Consider the following 16,629-nt stretch of genomic DNA (forward strand, 5'->3'; position numbering starts at 1 on the left):
ACGCCGCCACTGGCCTCTAGAGCAGTGGAGACGCGTTCTCTGGAGTGATGAATCACGCTTTTCCATCTGGCAATCTGATGGACGAGTCTGGGTTTGGAGGTTGCCAGGAGAACGGTACATTTCAGACTGCATTGTGCCGACTGTGAAATTTGGTGGAGGAGGAATTATGGTGTGGGGTTGTTTTTCAGGAGCTGGGCTTGGCCCCTTAGTTCCAGTGAAAGGAACTTTGAATGCTTCAGGATACCAAAACATTTTGGACAATTCCATGCTCCCAACCTTGTGGGAACAGTTTGGAGCGGGCCCCTTCCTCTTCCAACATGACTGTGCACCAGTGCACAAAGCAAGGTCCATAAAGACATGGATGACAGAGTCTGGTGTGGATGAACTTGACTGGCCTGCACAGAGTCCTGACCTGAACCCGATAGAACACCTTTGGGATGAATTAGAGCGGAGACTGAGAGCCAGGCCTTCTCGACCAACATCAGTGTGTGACCTCACCAATGCGCTTTTGGAAGAATGGTCAAAAATTCCTATAAACACTTGTGGACAGTCTTCCCAGAAGAGTTGAAGCTGTAATAGCTGCAAAAGGTGGACCGACATCATATTGAACTCTATGGGTTAGGAATGGGATGGCACTTCAGTTCATAGTATGAGTAAAGGCAGGTGAGCGAATACTTTTGGTAATATAGTGTATGTATGTACATGTGCATATGTACACACTCGGGTCCATAAGTATTTGGACTGTGACACAATATTTATAATTTTGCACCACAGTGGAGTACAACTGAACAGACTGAACTGAACAAAAATATGGCATTAACCCTTTAGAATTACAGGCAGTTTTATCCACTGACACCCCATTTTCAGAGGATCAGAGGTACCTGGACAAACTGTACACTTCATGCATAACTGTAATTATAAGGATTATATTCATTATTTGGACGAAAATCCTTTGCAGTCTATGGCTGCCTGAAGTCTGCAACCCATGGACAACATCACATACAGACAGCACCTACATGTGACACATTGTATTATATTTCATTATATTTCATTTGTATAGATGAATATCACACCATATTTCAAAACTGGGAAAAAAAAAATCCCTGCCAACATTTTTGTGTCTGTCAGTTTTCCTTCCTGACGGCTGCGGCTGGGAAGTTTCTCAGTTTGAGTTTGTTGTGGCTGCTGATCTGAGAGCTGCTGCGCACACGTTCAAACCCTGAAACACAGTTTTCAAAAGGACCAACCTTTATTTTGAAACACTGAAGCTTCAAGTCACGTGATGTCTTAAAATCTTTTTTCAGTAGATTTCAAGCTTTCCAACAGAGATTCAACCGTTTTAAGTTTCTTTTTCCCAGTTTTGAAACGTGGTATGATGTTCACACCAGGTCCTGCAGTCTGTGGAGTTTACAGACTTCTACACGCTTCAAATTTCAACCAACCCGTTCCCCTTTTTGCATGACCGACGCCCACCCACATGTACACTCACATATACATGCATATTCACATCCATGTGCAGAAATAGTGTCTGTCTCCCACACTGGCCGGTTTGAGGTGAGTAAATAAAAGCTCTAAAATGTTTGTCTAAGTCAAACTCCAATCTGCCGCTCACAAAGTCAAGGTTAAAGCTTCAGCTGCCAAATGAGTTTAGAAATAAACAAACTCCTTTCCTTGGCTAAAAGCCTGGAGCAGCCAGCTCTGTGCTGCTTCCAGCCAGTTGATTTTCCTGTCAGAAACGGGTTGTAAAAAACAAAAAACAAAAATACAAAAATTTTAATTTTCAAATACAAATGCATTTTTGTATTTCATGGTCCTTTCAGAGCAAAATTTTAAAAAATAGTTTGATTTTCAATTTCTATTTTGAATAACAATAAATAAAATCACTAGAGGATAGAAATTCAAAAGGGCCATTTTTTTCTGAGACGATGTAGATGTGGTCATTTACAAGGCAAAACAAAAATGTAAAACAAGGAGGACAGAATAAAAGAATAAAACAGGAAGTGTGACAGGTAAAATCAATGTTAAATAAATCAGTTTCCAGTTGTGGTTTATTTCAAAACGTCCACAGAGCTCGCTGCAGCTCTTCCAGCCTCGGGGAGGAACTGGTTAAAAACGTCTTCGCTGACGATTCTCCTGTTTCTGTGACAGTTTGTATTTTAAAAAGCAGCAGCAGAGGATCTGAGAGGCCGTGAAGGATAATAAAACCACAGAGACTCAGATGCAGGCCGGAGCCAAACCATGAAGAGCCTGGAAACCAGCAGGAGAAGCTTCAGATCCTGACAGCCACAGGGAGGCGCCGCAGCTCAGCTCAACCTGGACTCATCTGCTCTCTGGTTCTGGGTGAAAGTCCAGCAGCAGAGTTCCTGAATTAATTGAAGTTCATCAGTGGATTGTTTCTGAAGTTGTATGATTAAAATGTCGTCTACAGGCTCAGCAGAGGAGATGAAGCTCGGCTGCTAAAAGCTGCATGTTGGCTAATTTGAGTAATTAGCATAATGAGCTAATTTATGACCAAAAACTGGCTGTAATTTAGCTTCTAGTTAACCTGGAGAGGTGATCTAAGAGTGTAAATCCATGTTGGTGACGTGACGTCCAGAAATCCATCCATGCTGCAGTCATGTGACCTTTCCTCATTAGTAGATAATAATTAGCATAAATTATGTAAAAACTTGGTCAAAATTGCGAAAAAGGCTACATTTGTGCTTTTAGTCAACTTTGAAAGGTGATCTTAGAGTCTGTGTTTGATACCAAGAAAATTAATCTCTTTCCGTAATTAAATCATGGAATATTTCCTCATTAACATAATTTGCATAAATTATTGAGCCTAATAATTAAGCACAGACCAGGAAATGTCTCTATTTTCAGAGTTAGTCAGTTTAGAGAGGTGATCTTAGAGTCTGAGTCTGTGTTGGATGTCCTGCCTGTGGAGCGTTACAGTCGTCTAGTTTCCCCAGATCTGGTTGGGAGAGGAGCGGCCACACTTCTGCAGAATTCCTTACCTGGAGGACAGAAAGCTGCTCAGTGCCGTTCTTTACGTGGGATTCACTCACGTCGTCGCATTTCACAGTAAACATGCAGCAGCTGGTGAGATTTAGGAAGGTGGAGGTCATGTTAACGTTTTTCTGGACGGGACCGACGAACGGAAGAGGGACGACGATGATGATGATGATGATGATGAAGGGGGATGTGTACGCTGCGAAGACACAAAGTAAAAGGGCCTTTTTTGCATTTCTGTTCTGTAGTGTTTGTTTTTGTTAAAAAAAGAAAAATGAGAATCAAACCATTTTAAAAAAAAATTTGTTGGCCATGAAAATAAAAAAAAAAAATCAGTTTTAATTTTAATTGTTTTATGAATATTTTTTTTTTCAAACCCGTTTCTGAAAGGAAAATCGAATGACCAACAGGTAAACTGATGACACACCAAACGGCACCTGTGATTGGCTGATTGCGGCATGGAGTTTGGTCACCGTGGTAACGCGTTGTGCCCCTGTGTGTTTGAGATGCTGTCAGCATTGCTTTAATCCCACGGCTCCGGATGACTCATACAATCGATTATTATTCCTCACCTCCTCTGTGCATGTCCGTGTGTGTGTATGTGTGTGTGTGTGTGTGTTTGTGTGTGTTTTAAGGCGACATGCCACCCTCTTCCCGAGCTGTTTTATCTAGAGACGGGGAGGCGGAGAGAGACTCGGTGTGATCACAAGTTCACAGTCAGTGTGGCTGCTGCACACATTAAAGGGCCATTCCACTGATTTTCAGTGTTTGCTCCATTTATTACAATTTCCCCACATTTTCCATGTCAGCAAACCATTTTATTCTCCTGGAAACCCCAACATGAACGGTGCAGTCATGTGACCTGTGATTTTAGCCCAGAATCACCAGATTGTTTTCTTCTGAATCGGCCCAAGTCTCGTCGACGTCTCTTCAGAGTCCAGATGCTGAGGAGAAGATTGGGGTTCTGGACTCAAACCAGCAGGATGTCCTTCTGACTGGATCCCACAGGATGAGAACAGCTGGTTTCACTGTTTGTTTGTCATTAATTTGTGAGGTTTTTCTTGTGAATTTACCCCTTCAGTCTGATGACAGTAGATGGAAGGCGGTGCGAGGCTGATCTCACAGAGCGTCACATGAAGCTGTTCCCCCCTGTGGCCATCACGGGGAGACATTAAAATTCAGAACTTGTTAGATTAAAGTTGTAAATTCATGAGAAAACGACCTTTAAAATTCTGAGATTATAAAGTAACAAATTTGCAAGAGAAAAACTCAGAAATTCTGAGGTTTAATTTCTAATTTTATGATAAAAATGTTCACAAATATACAAGAAGAAAATGCTGGATTTCTTCTCCTGTGGGATTCAGTCAGAAGGAAACCCTGCTGGTTTGAAGAGACATCGCCGTGACTCGGGCTGATTCAGAAGAAAACAACACACTGATTTTCGATTTCTTTTCATCATAAATGTGTGAGTTTTCTTGTAAATCTACCACTTCAGTCCTGAAAAGCCAACAGTGCTGCTGCTTTTAGGAAAACTCATGTGGAGGACTTTATTCCGCTGATGGAAAACTGGAGTGAAGAAAGTGTGAAGGCTCTGAAAGTTCATGTTCATATCGTAGTGGAATGAATGGAAACCAGCGGCTGGAGGAAAGGGAGGAGGAGTGATGTGGCAGCTCTGAAACATGATTCCTCAGATAATATCTCTCTTTCACTTGCACATCCGTGTGTGTGTGCACAGGCAAGCCAGGAACACACGGGACGCTATTTACAAAGTGGCTGAAGTGGCTTTTCTAACTTTGTATCTGGATTTTTTACATATTTATTTTATGTTATATTCTGTTTTATTCCTGCTCTAAAATAGACATTTTATATTATAAGTCACACGTATTAATCTAATTATGCTAATCTCATAGCACATAAAGTCAACAACCGGATATGTCACTGTAAACACACTAAAATTACAGGTGTGCTTCTTTTTACATTTTGGTCAAACGTTTACTTGTGGAAATACTTGTGGAGATTTTATTCATGGAAAAGTCAGGAAACTGTTGTGAACACACCGGGTGTGAACGCAGTCTCAGACTGTGAGAGTCGGAGAGGTGTGAACGACACCTCAGCCGGAAAAATCCTCACTGAATCAGAAAATATGTATTTATAGAGTCAGTATTCAGGAACTTGTGAGGTTTGGAGTGTATGTGTGTGTATGTGTGTGTGTGTGTGTGTGTGTGTGTGTGTGTGTGTGTGTGTGTGTGTGTGTGTTTTAGAAGAGTGACAGATTGCAGTGTTACTGCTCTTTCCACCCTGATAGCGGTGATGATGACGGTTTGTAACAGAAACGCTTCAGCCTGAAAAACAAGTGGGCCGTCAAAATAAAAGCACCTTATTTAGCCAATAAATGGCGACAAAACTGATGATGATAGTAAATAAATAAGTGGAATAAGACTGATCCCCGCTGAGCATCACAGGAAGTTGCTGCTTCAGATTTTTTAACGCCTCCCTCGGAGGGTCAGAGACTACGGCGGAGAATTAGGGCCATTGAAGGGAAGAAAAAAAATCTACGAGAAAAATACTTGGAAAAGTTGGAAAAAAACCTCCAAAAATTCAAAAATTCTGAGATTCTAAAGTCACAAATTTACAAGAAAAAAACTTTATAATTTGTAAGAAAAAACTTGAAAATCCTAAGATTAAAAACTAACAAATTTATGAGAATTTTTTTTTGACTTTATAGTCTCAGTATTTTCAAGTTTTTTTTCTCATAAATTTATGAGTTTTTTCTTGTAAATTTCCGACTTTAATCTTGTAAATTCTGAGTTTTTTTCTTAGAATGTGCCGTCTTACAGACACCCTGAGTTAAACTATTTAAATCTTAATTTAACTAGTTATCTGTAATGTGCACCTGTAGCACTGTACACTGTGCCCCTGTGTGTGTGTATGGTGTATGTACAGTAACTTTATTTTTTTACATATAATTTCTTATTTCTGGTAATGTTGTTATAATATTATTGTAGGAGTAATACACATGCTTTTACATAATGCACTTTTTTTTTTTCTAATGCACATATTTTCATGAGTACTTGTGGACTGGAAACAAGTGAAGTGATGTAAAGTTGTGTGTTTGTGTAAATATTTCCAGGCGTGTTCTGTCTGTCCAGAGAGTGTAAACTAAATTAAATTAAATTAGATTAAATTAAATTAGATTAAAATGTGACTCAGCGAAATCAGTCTGAGACAAACGTGCACAGGTTGCTGTGTCTGAATGAATGAGTGAGTGAGTGAGTGAGTGAATGAGTGCAGTGATCATGGTCCCTGTGTGTCTCCAGGTGTACACAGCGTCCAACCCTAATGGGACGACCACAGGGAAGACCTTCAAGGTTCACCTGCAGCTCTGGGACACAGCCGGCCAGGAGAGGTAGGCTCTGCTCGTCCCGCCGCCTGGCATCACATCAACATCACATCTTCTGTTTGTTTGTTTGTTTGTTTATTTATTTGATATTTTTTCCTCCAAAAGTGAAATCTGGAGGCACAACAGAGCTGGCAGTCGACTGTGTTGTTTCCTTTTATTATTATTATTTTTTACTTCTGGACGTCAACAACATGGATTTAGACTCTCAGATCACCTTTCCAAGTTCCCTAGAAGCTAAATTATAGCCATTTCCAGTTTTGATAATTAATTAGCTCATTATGCTAATTATTCAAATTAGCCAACATGCAGTTTTTAGCAGCCGAGCTTCATCTCCTCTGCTGAGCCTGTAGACGACATTTTACTGCTAGAAGTCCACAGGAAGCAGCTCTGCTGGGTGCAGGAAGTTCCACTCGACTCCATGGTGTTTTCCTCATCATCATCATCATCATCATCAGCCTCCTCCTCCCTGTCCCAGTCTGTGATTTAAGCTGCCATTTGAAACTTGGATGCTGTTGTTAAATAATTATTTTGCGAACACACAGCGAGCCACCGAGCTGTGACCCAGGCCTGCTCAGAGGAAAGCAACACATGAATTATCCAGTTTTTTTAATAATAAATTTTCTCAGTTTTCTGAGTTTTTTCTCATAAATTTATGACTTTAATCTTTGAAGTTTGGAGGGTTTTTTTCTCATAAATTTGCAGCTTAAATTTCAGAGAATTTGTGAGTTTATAACCTCAGAACTTTCAGGTTTTGTCTCATAAATTTGTGAGATTTTTCCTCAAATTTTTTTTTACTGTAATCTCAGAGAATTTCACAGTTTTTCCTTGCAAATTTGTTACTTTTTAATTTCCGATTTTTTAGTTTTTTTTGGTCACATACATTTACCCCTGACTTTTTTCACTGAGGTTTTTTTCTCAATTATTACCCCCTGCCTCAGGCTCCATAACTTTTATCCCCCTCCCTACAGCGGCCCTGATACGCCACCATACACCTTAGCATCAGTGTGTGTGTGTGTGTGTGTGTGTATGTGTGTGTGTGTGTGTGTGTGTGTGTGTTATACATCAGTGCCTACATGTGTCTCTATATGGAACTGTCTGCTCACATGAATTTACAGTATGTGTGTAGATATAGGCACATGTCTGTGTTTGTGTGTGTGTGTGTGTGTGTGTGTGTCTGTGTGTGTGTATGCGTGCGTGCGTGCTTGCGTGTGTGTGTGTGTGTGTGTTTGTGTATGTGTGTGTGTGTGATCTTTAATTTGGACCTGCCTCAGTCTGCTCGCTGTGTTTCTGAAAGCCTGATGACTCACTGCTGCATGAGTCACTCTTTGTTACATGATGTGAAGTTCATTTCAGTCCTCTTCATCCTCATCTTCGTCCTCATCCTCGTCCTCATCTTCATCCTAATCTTCATCCTCGTCCTCATCTTCATCCTCATCTTCATCCTAATCTTCATCCTCGTCCTCATCTTCATCCTCATCTTCATCCTTATCTTCATCCTCGTCCTCATCTTCGTCCTCATCTTCATCCTCATCTTCATCCAAATCTTCATCCTCGTCCTCATCTTCATCCTCATCTTCATTCTCATCTTCATCCTTATCTTCATCCTCGTCCTCATCTTCATCCTCATCTTCATCCTCATATTCATTCTCATCTTCATCCTCATCTTCATTCTCATCTTCATCCTCACCTTCATCCTCATCGTCATCCTTGTCCTCATCTTCATCTTCATCCTCATATTCATTCTCATCTTCATCCTCATCTTCATTCTTATCCTCATCTTCATCCTCACCTTCATCCTCATCTTCATCTTCATCCTCATCTTCATTCTCATCTTCATTCTCATCTTCATCCTCATCTTCACCCTCATCTTCATCTTCATTCTCATCTTCATCCTCATCTTCATCTTCATCCTCATATTCATTCTCATCTTCATCTTCATTCTCATCCTCATCTTCATCCTCATCTTCATTCTCATCTTCATCCTCATCTTCATTCTCATCCTCGTTCTAATCTTCATCCTCATCTTCATCTTCATCCTTGTCCTCATCTTCATCCTCATCCTCATTCTCATCTTCATTCTCATCTTCATCCTCATCCTCGTCCTAATCTTCATCCTCATCCTCATCTTCATTCTCATCTTCATCCTCATCTTCATCCTCATCGTCCTCCTAATCTTCATCCTCATCCTCATCTTCATCCTCATATTCATTCTCATCTTCATCCTCATCTTCATCCTAATCTTGATCCTCATTCTCATCTTCATCCTCATCTTCATTCTCATCTTCATCCTCATCTTCATCCTCGTCCTCATCTTCATCTTCATCCTCATCTTCATTCTCATCTTCATCTTCATTCTCATCCTCATCTTCATCCTCATCTTCATCCTCATCTTCATTCTCATCTTCATCCTCATCTTCATTCTCATCTTCATTCTCATCTTCATCCTCATCCTCGTCCTAATCTTCATCCTCATCCTCATCTTCATTCTCATCTTCATCCTCATCTTCATCCTCATCGTCCTCCTAATCTTCATCCTCATCCTCATCTTCATCCTCATATTCATTCTCATCTTCATCCTCATCTTCATCCTAATCTTGATCCTCATTCTCATCTTCATCCTCATCTTCATTCTCATCTTCATCCTCATCTTCATCCTCGTCCTCATCTTCATCTTCATCCTCATCTTCATTCTCATCTTCATCTTCATTCTCATCCTCATCTTCATCCTCATCTTCATCCTCATCCTCATCTTCATCAACATCTTCATCCTTATCGATCAGAGCTCGTTTGTGTTTCGTGGAGGGACTTCCTGTATCACGAAAGGAGGGACTCTCCTGGAACGAGTCGTGATGCGTTTAAGGCCTCGTTTGAAGCAGGATAACAGGGCACTACAGTGTCAGCTTCTGATTTCAACCAAAAAGAACAACAACAAAAAAAAAACCACCTAAAAAAGCTGATACAGAAAGCTGTGCCATTGCACTCAGGAGTTTACTCGGCGTTTTGTTCTTTACTTGAAGCCTCAGCCAATTAAAAATATAAATCCCAAAACAAAAATCATCAAAAATGAGCATTTCAGGGCTGAAAGACTAGAACATTTGAAATGACAGCAATTCACTTTAATGCAGAAATGTAATAATAATTATTATTATTACTATTATAAATCTTCTTATTATTATTATGATTATTATGGAAGGTAAATGTGAAACCTGTCTGCTGTGTGTTTGTTGCACGTGTCTCTTTTGCTCGATTTAATTCTATGTTCTGTGTTGTTTTACGGAGCCGACACGCAGCTTCTCACTGATTGGTCGGCCTCAAATTGATTGATTTGAAATAATAAATCAGAAAGCAGCCTAGAATATAAAAATGTGTCGACTCAGGTTGTATCGCCCTCGTGAAGGTCTGAGGTTTGAACGACTGCAGCCCGCTAACTGATCTGAGCGTGACAGCTCTGCTTTAATGTGTTCAAATGTGTGTGTGTATGTGTGTGTGTGTGTGCGTGTGTGTCTCAGGTTTCGCAGCCTGACGACGGCATTCTTCAGGGACGCCATGGGCTTCCTGCTGATGTTCGATCTCACCAGCCAGCAGAGCTTCCTCAACGTCAGGAACTGGATGAGTGAGTGAGAGCAGTCAGAACCAATCTACACCTTCTGCTTCTATAACCCCCAGTATTACTGCTGACATAGAAGTACTGTCACTCTGCTGATGTTTTACTGCAGTAGAAGTGGAAGTACTGTTCCTGTTGGCTGTGATCTTTTCCATGCAGTTAGAAAAGGAGGAGAGAACACGCTGCACACTTCATGCTTTTAGACATTTTCTGTAGATTTATTTTATTTCAGTAATTTCTGCAAGAACACAATATCATCAAGTCTAGTTTTTATTATTATTTGAGTTAACTAAAGTGTTTAGTTTAGTTTAGTTCAGTGAGTTATAATAACCTGTTGTGTTGTCTGCTTTCTGGGTCTTAATATAATAATAAAATAAATTAGGTCGGCTCTTTTTTTAAATCGATATCTGTAATCAAAGCAGATGAGACGGTTTGTGATTTGACGTGTCCTCTCTCTGGCTGCAGCTCTCAGCAGGAGAGGAGGCTTCTATATTTTTAAGTGTTGAGTTGTCGGTGTGTGTGCCCTGTCCTGTTGTGTGTGTGCAGGCCAGCTGCAGGCCAACGCGTACTGTGAGAACCCGGACATCGTGCTGGTGGGGAACAAGGCAGACCTGGCCGACCAGCGGGAGGTCCAGGAGAAACAGGCCAAGGAGCTCGCCGACAAGTACGGGTGGGTTCATGTTCCCGCCGCTGCAGGACGGCCCGTGGCACCCGGACGGGACGGCCGCCTCGAGGGGCTTTTTGTCTTTACACTCTGACGGCACCTTCATGTGTTTATACACTCACCTGAAGTGCATAAAGTGCATTTTCTACCATAACCGTCCATATCATGTTTTTATGTATCTGTTCCTAACTGCTCTGCAACCCTAATCGCTGCTAATAACCTGCACCAATTTTCAAGGTTTATTTATTATATCTTGTTTTTATATGTTACCTGGTAGTTATTATTAATTGCATTTTCTTTTTTTCTCTCTTTTTTATTGCTTGGGGATGCCGCCTTTATTACTTACGCCCCTAAGCTTTGGAACACACTACCTTTAGACATCAGGGAAGCCAGCTCACTAGACATCTTTAAAAGAAGATTAAAGACCCACCTTTTCACTTTAGCCTTTAACGAGCTCCTATTTTATTCCACACTGTTGTCTTTTATTGTTTTATTTGCATCTTTTGTTTTATTTCAAATTTTATTTCAATTTTTAGCCTTTTCTTTTTAATTCCACCCTGTGCTGTGTTTTATTCGTTTTAATGTTTTATTTAATGTGTTTTCAAATGTTCTTCTTTTTATTGTGAAGCACTTTGAGCTGCAATTCTTGTATGAAAGGTGCTATAAAAATAAAGTTTTATTATTTTATTATTATTATTATTACACATTTTATTTTCTCTATTGTAAAGCACTTTGAGCTACATCTTTCATATGAAAAATAAAGATTATTATTATTATCATTGTTATTGTTGTTATTATTAATTTGACATTTATGATGAATAGAAATAAATCAGGCTGATGAGTCAACATGTTAACAGTTAGTCCAGGATCATAAAACATGCCTGTGAATGTGGATAAACATGAATATTTCGATGTAAACTGGCTCTGTTTGTCCCTCACAGGATCCCGTACTTTGAGACGAGCGCGGCGACGGGGGCGGAGGTGGACAAGGCCGTCATCACCCTGCTGGACCTGGTCATGAAGCGCATGGAGCAGTGCGTCGACAAACCCCCCGCCGAGCCCGCCAACGGGAACGGCGCCGCCAAGCTCGGCTCCGCCCCGCCCGGCGAGAAGAAATGTGCATGCTAGATCAGCTGGGAAACAGGAAGTGACCCGACGGCGCTCCTCGTCTTGCCCGTCCTCCCCCTTCTGTTCGCTTCCTCCTCTTCTCTCTGTCCACTTCAGTTGCATGATTCCTCCTCCTCTTCGTTCTCACTCCTCCTCCTCCTCCTCCTCCTCCTCCTCCTCCCTGTCTGCCGCTCTGGCCTTGAAACAGCTCCAGCCCCCTCTAGTGGACATTTCAAGGTATTGCAGTCAGTCTGGATCTGGGAGGAGCAGCCAGGAGGAAGTTTCACCACCGCCTGCCGCAGCCGGAGGCTCTGAGGGCCCAACGCTCACGTCACCGCCAGGGCTGGAGCTTGTTTGTTTGTTTGTTTGTTTGTTTGTTTGTTTGTTTGTTTGTTTGTCTCAGTGGATTGGATGGATTTGCACAGGAAAAATGGACAGAGGATGTTTCAAACTTTTCATTGAAACTCTTTTGGGGCCACAGGTTTGATCAGTTCATCTCTAAACACAGGCTTGGAAAAAAAGCAAACTCTGGTTCCTCTGGTTCCTGTTGAGAACATCACGTCTGCATGAAGCCTGGTGCAACGGGCACGCCACTCCACCAGGGGGCAGCGTGTCAGCGTCACGCTCTGAAACCTGCGGGGCTTCATGACGTGGCCTGCAGGGGGCGACAGGGTCCACACCAGCAGGCAGGCGGGGGGCCTGTGAGCGACCCGAGTTCAAATCATATCCAAACAAAACAGTTTGTTTTTAATATTGGCTAATGTTAGCTTGCTAGTTAAAGTTTCCTAACCTTAACCTTAACCTTAACCTAACCCTTAATGTCATCTTAACCAAGTGTTTTAGCCAGTATTAGCTAACGAGCTTGGAAGCGAACGAGTTAACAGTTAGCTAAGACTAAGAAGCTAACAGGCTAATGATTAGCAAGCTAAAGTTCATGCATGCACAGATTAGCGCCTCGGCGCTGACACGGTTCCCCTGGTGGAGCGGTGGGGCTGTTTCACGCCGCGGCGAGGTATCAGGTTGCCAGGCAACACGACCGAGAGGAGAAACGCTGCACAGCTAACCGAAACAGAAAGACAAACAAACATATTTGTGAAAATGAGCTTTTTGTGGCGCTTGATTTTGATTCAGATTTTAAAAATCAAAACAAACAACAACAAAAAAACGTCGGTGGCTTTTGAAAGACGTAACTCAGTAATTCTGTGCACATCAGCGCGGCTCGTTAGGATTCATTTAGCTCCCATCTGATTGGCTGATATTAACCTCTGGTCAGTTTTTAACAGCTTCAGCTGCACGTCGATGATTTGAATGAATCTGCAGAAACTTTCACTTCCCCCGTCGTGGTTCCTGTGTTTTCTTGTAAATTTACTACTTTAGACTCCGAATTTTTGAGTTTTTTTTCCGCAAATTTGTGAGTTTATCATCTTAGAATTTTTGGAGGTTTTTCCTCATAATTGTATGAGATTTTTTCTTATATATTTACCACTTTAATCTCAGAGAATATCCAAATTTCTTTGAGGAAAAAGAAGAACTCAGAAATTCTGAGATGATAAAGTCACAGAAACAAAACCTGTGAAAACCAGAATCACAATCTTCTGATTGTGATTCTGGACTTTGCAGAGACGTCACCGTGACTCGGGCCGATTCAGAAGAAAACAACACGGTGATTTTCTATTTTTAACTCATAAATTTGTGCGTTATTTTCTCTAAGTTTACCACTTTAATCTCATAGAGTGTCTGAGTTTTTTTAATGTAAATTTACCAGTTTAGTCTCAGACAATATATGAATTTTCTTTCTTGTAAATTTTTTTACTTTATTCTTTGAATTTCAGATTTTTTTTCCTCTGAATTTTATATTGAATATTGAATATTGGGGAAAGGCTGTTCCAGTCTGGTTTGCCCTGTGAGGCTGCGGCACGTCACCGGAGCGGCAGGAGGAAAAAAACGAAACCAAACAAAACAGAAAGTGTTGTTCCAGACTGATCGACTGCCTCGAGCCAATCAATCAATATTAACCCATCGATCAGGCCCGGATCGTTAGGACTAAAATAAATGAGCAGAGCGATGAAAAGATTAGGGGGAAAAAAACCTTCCAGCGACATTGCAATGAAATCAGGAATATTGGAGTGAATTTGCAAGATAAAGAAACGAGTCACAGCCGGTTGGTTAAATTTGACTTCATTCACGAGTCGTCTCATTCCGGCGGCGGTGTGTTCGGGGCGGTACACACCCGGGAAGCCACGTGATGAGCTTTATTATCCGGCTCCACGTGTTCAGGTCTGAGATTAGTGGGATTAAATAAAATCTGCATTCAGAAACTGAGAAAAACAAGAAAAAAACTCACGGGTGCTCGAGTGTCCACCTGATGGCGCCGATCGCAAAAGAACTCCAGTTTCCGACGTACATTTCAGGAGCATCATGGCGTCGCACGTACCGTTAGCCGCTGAGCTAACGTTAATGCTAACAGTACCGGTATTTAAATGTCCGATTCGTTCAAACGTGATGGTTTTCTTTGTTGGATTGCTCGCCTAATCCCAACCTCGCCGGTGCAGTCAGCATTTCCAAGGTAACAGCGAGCTCCACCAATCAGAGCTGTGGATAGGATTGTGGGTAGTGTAGTGCTTTTTCTGTGAGTAAAACTCGTTTTTCTAAAAACAGAGTTGATTTTATTCAACTTGTAGCTTCTACAGGAGCAGAGCGTTGCTTTAGAGTCTCGCAGCTTGAGGTCAGTCGGCCTTCAGTGGTGACGACATTATGGCTGATAATCCTAATCCTAGTCACAGAATATCACTGGGATTTCACTTCACTGCCCGGGTCTGTAGGGAGGAAAAAAAATTATGCAGCCGAGGGATGAGAGCGGAGGAGGGTACATTCTGGGGAAAAAAAAAAAAAACTCAGAATTTCCAAAACTGTAAATTTACATGAAAAAAAAAACTCACAAATTTATGAGAAAAAAATTCTGAGATTATAAAGTCACAAATTTGCAAGAAAAGAAACTCAGAAAATTAGTTTTTCTGTTTTTTTCCTTTTTTTGATCAAGGAAGCACATAGCTAAACTTTGAAAGATTTATTTTTTTCATGAATTTATAACTTTATAAAATCAGAATTCAGTCTCAGAAGTTTTTTTCTTGTACAAATGTAATCTAAAAAATTTGGAGTTTTTTTTTTTTTTTTTTTTTTCAGAATATTACCCCTTCCCTCCTCGGTGCCATGTTTTATTTCCCCCCTACAATGGCCCTGATATGCCGTCATACATTAATATACACTATGATCTGTGAATATAATTTGGGAATAGAACTGATCTGCAGTCAGTTTCCAGCAGATCGGCAGGCAGACGCCGCTCGTCTCCTTTCAGATATTAAAAAAAAGAAGAAAGAAAGAAAAGTGAAGCGTCACTTTAAGGCCCCAGACATGACCATTTTTTTTTTAGAACACAAAGTGACGAATTATTTATATTGAGATAAAAACAGATTATAATGCTTTTGTTTATTTTAATTTGAGCTTCCTGCCTCCAGATGTTTGTTGTGTCATATAAAAATATTTTTCTCTTCATTGCATTCCTGTTTTTTTTCTCTCCCTGCTGATGTTCATGTTCCCCGAAAACGACAAATTTAATTACCACGATAAAAATACACCGCTGTACACATTAGGAAATACCTGCTGAAGATTATAAATTGTCATAATCCTTACTCATTTTTCACTGTTTTTTTTTTGTTTGTTTATTTTTGCTTTGAAGTGGAGAGATGGCAATACAGCATTCAACTCTATATGTGTGTGTGTGTATGTATATATATATATATATGTTTGCATATCTATGTGTGTGTATATAAATATACACACACACACACAAACACACACATATATATCTATCTATATATATCTATATATAGATAGATATATTTATATCTATCTATCTATCTATCTATTATATATATATATTTATAGAAAGATATATAGATTTTTTTTTTCTGGTCACATTCTGTCACATGATCCTGTTGTTGTTGTTGTTGTTGTTGTTGAATTCCTCCGTCTCTGAAATAAAAGCTAATGTGTGTTTCTGGCATCAGATGAGCTGCACGTCTCTCTCCAGCTCGACTCGCTGGCTTTTCTAATGTCACTTTAAAGGAATATTCCAATGTTTTGGTCAAAATCCCCCAACTTCCCCCAGACTGAGACCAGATGTTGGACACCACCTCCACCTCTGGACATCCACTGGTTCAGTTCCTATGGTTAGCATTTCCTGTTAGCTTAGCATAAAGACTTGCAGCCTATGGGACGCTTAGCTCACCTTTCCAAGTTGACTAGAAGCTAAATTATAGCCATTTCCAGTTGTTGGTGATTATTTAATCTGTCAGATTATCCAAGATGCAGCTGTCAGCAGCCGAGCTTCACGTCCTGTCACTCTGCTCAGGAGGGACAGAGTGTCTCACCTCCAGCTGCTGCTGTTGTTTGAAAAGACAGTAAAAAGCATCTCTGAAGACGTCCAGTGAGTCTGTTCTGGTCGGCAGGACAAGTAGCCCGAGTGTCACTTCCTGTTTGCTCTGCTGGTGAAAGGCTTTTGTGTCTCACGGCACCTGAAGTGTGTGTCGTCCCTGCGGCGTCATGCAGACTGACAGAAACACACAGCTCTGACTGAGATTACAGTGAGATTATAAACGTTAATCCCAAGAGGTTTTGTTTGACGGCTCACCTCAACAAATCAAAGACAACAAGAACATTTGTTTGCCACTTCACCTTGGACAGGTTTTATTAACTCCTCTGAACAGACTGTTGGGATTTCTATCAAAAAATAAAACAATAAAAAATAAAATTTGATGTATATTTATACATACATAAAAATGTGTGTGTATATACACACAC

The 16,629-nt window shown here is 40.7% G+C and overlaps 1 protein-coding gene across 2 annotated transcripts in view; it reads left to right on the forward strand.

Annotated features, from left to right (window-relative positions):
* LOC115368759 (ras-related protein Rab-27B-like) overlaps positions 1 to 14,703 on the forward strand; it is a 67,130-nt gene extending 52,427 nt beyond the window's left edge. For both annotated transcript variants that reach the window (XM_030065084.1, XM_030065085.1), the window contains exons 3-6: positions 6,312 to 6,400; positions 9,904 to 10,007; positions 10,545 to 10,668; positions 11,604 to 14,703. In XM_030065084.1, the coding sequence (XP_029920944.1) occupies positions 6,312 to 6,400; positions 9,904 to 10,007; positions 10,545 to 10,668; positions 11,604 to 11,790 (504 nt within the window). In that variant the 3' untranslated portion in view covers positions 11,791 to 14,703. The remainder of the gene's footprint in view (positions 1 to 6,311; positions 6,401 to 9,903; positions 10,008 to 10,544; positions 10,669 to 11,603) is intronic.
* Positions 14,704 to 16,629: the final 1,926 nt, after the last annotated feature.

The sequence above is a fragment of the Myripristis murdjan genome, chromosome 12 (assembly GCF_902150065.1).
Source record: "Myripristis murdjan chromosome 12, fMyrMur1.1, whole genome shotgun sequence".
NCBI lineage: Eukaryota > Metazoa > Chordata > Actinopteri > Holocentriformes > Holocentridae > Myripristis > Myripristis murdjan.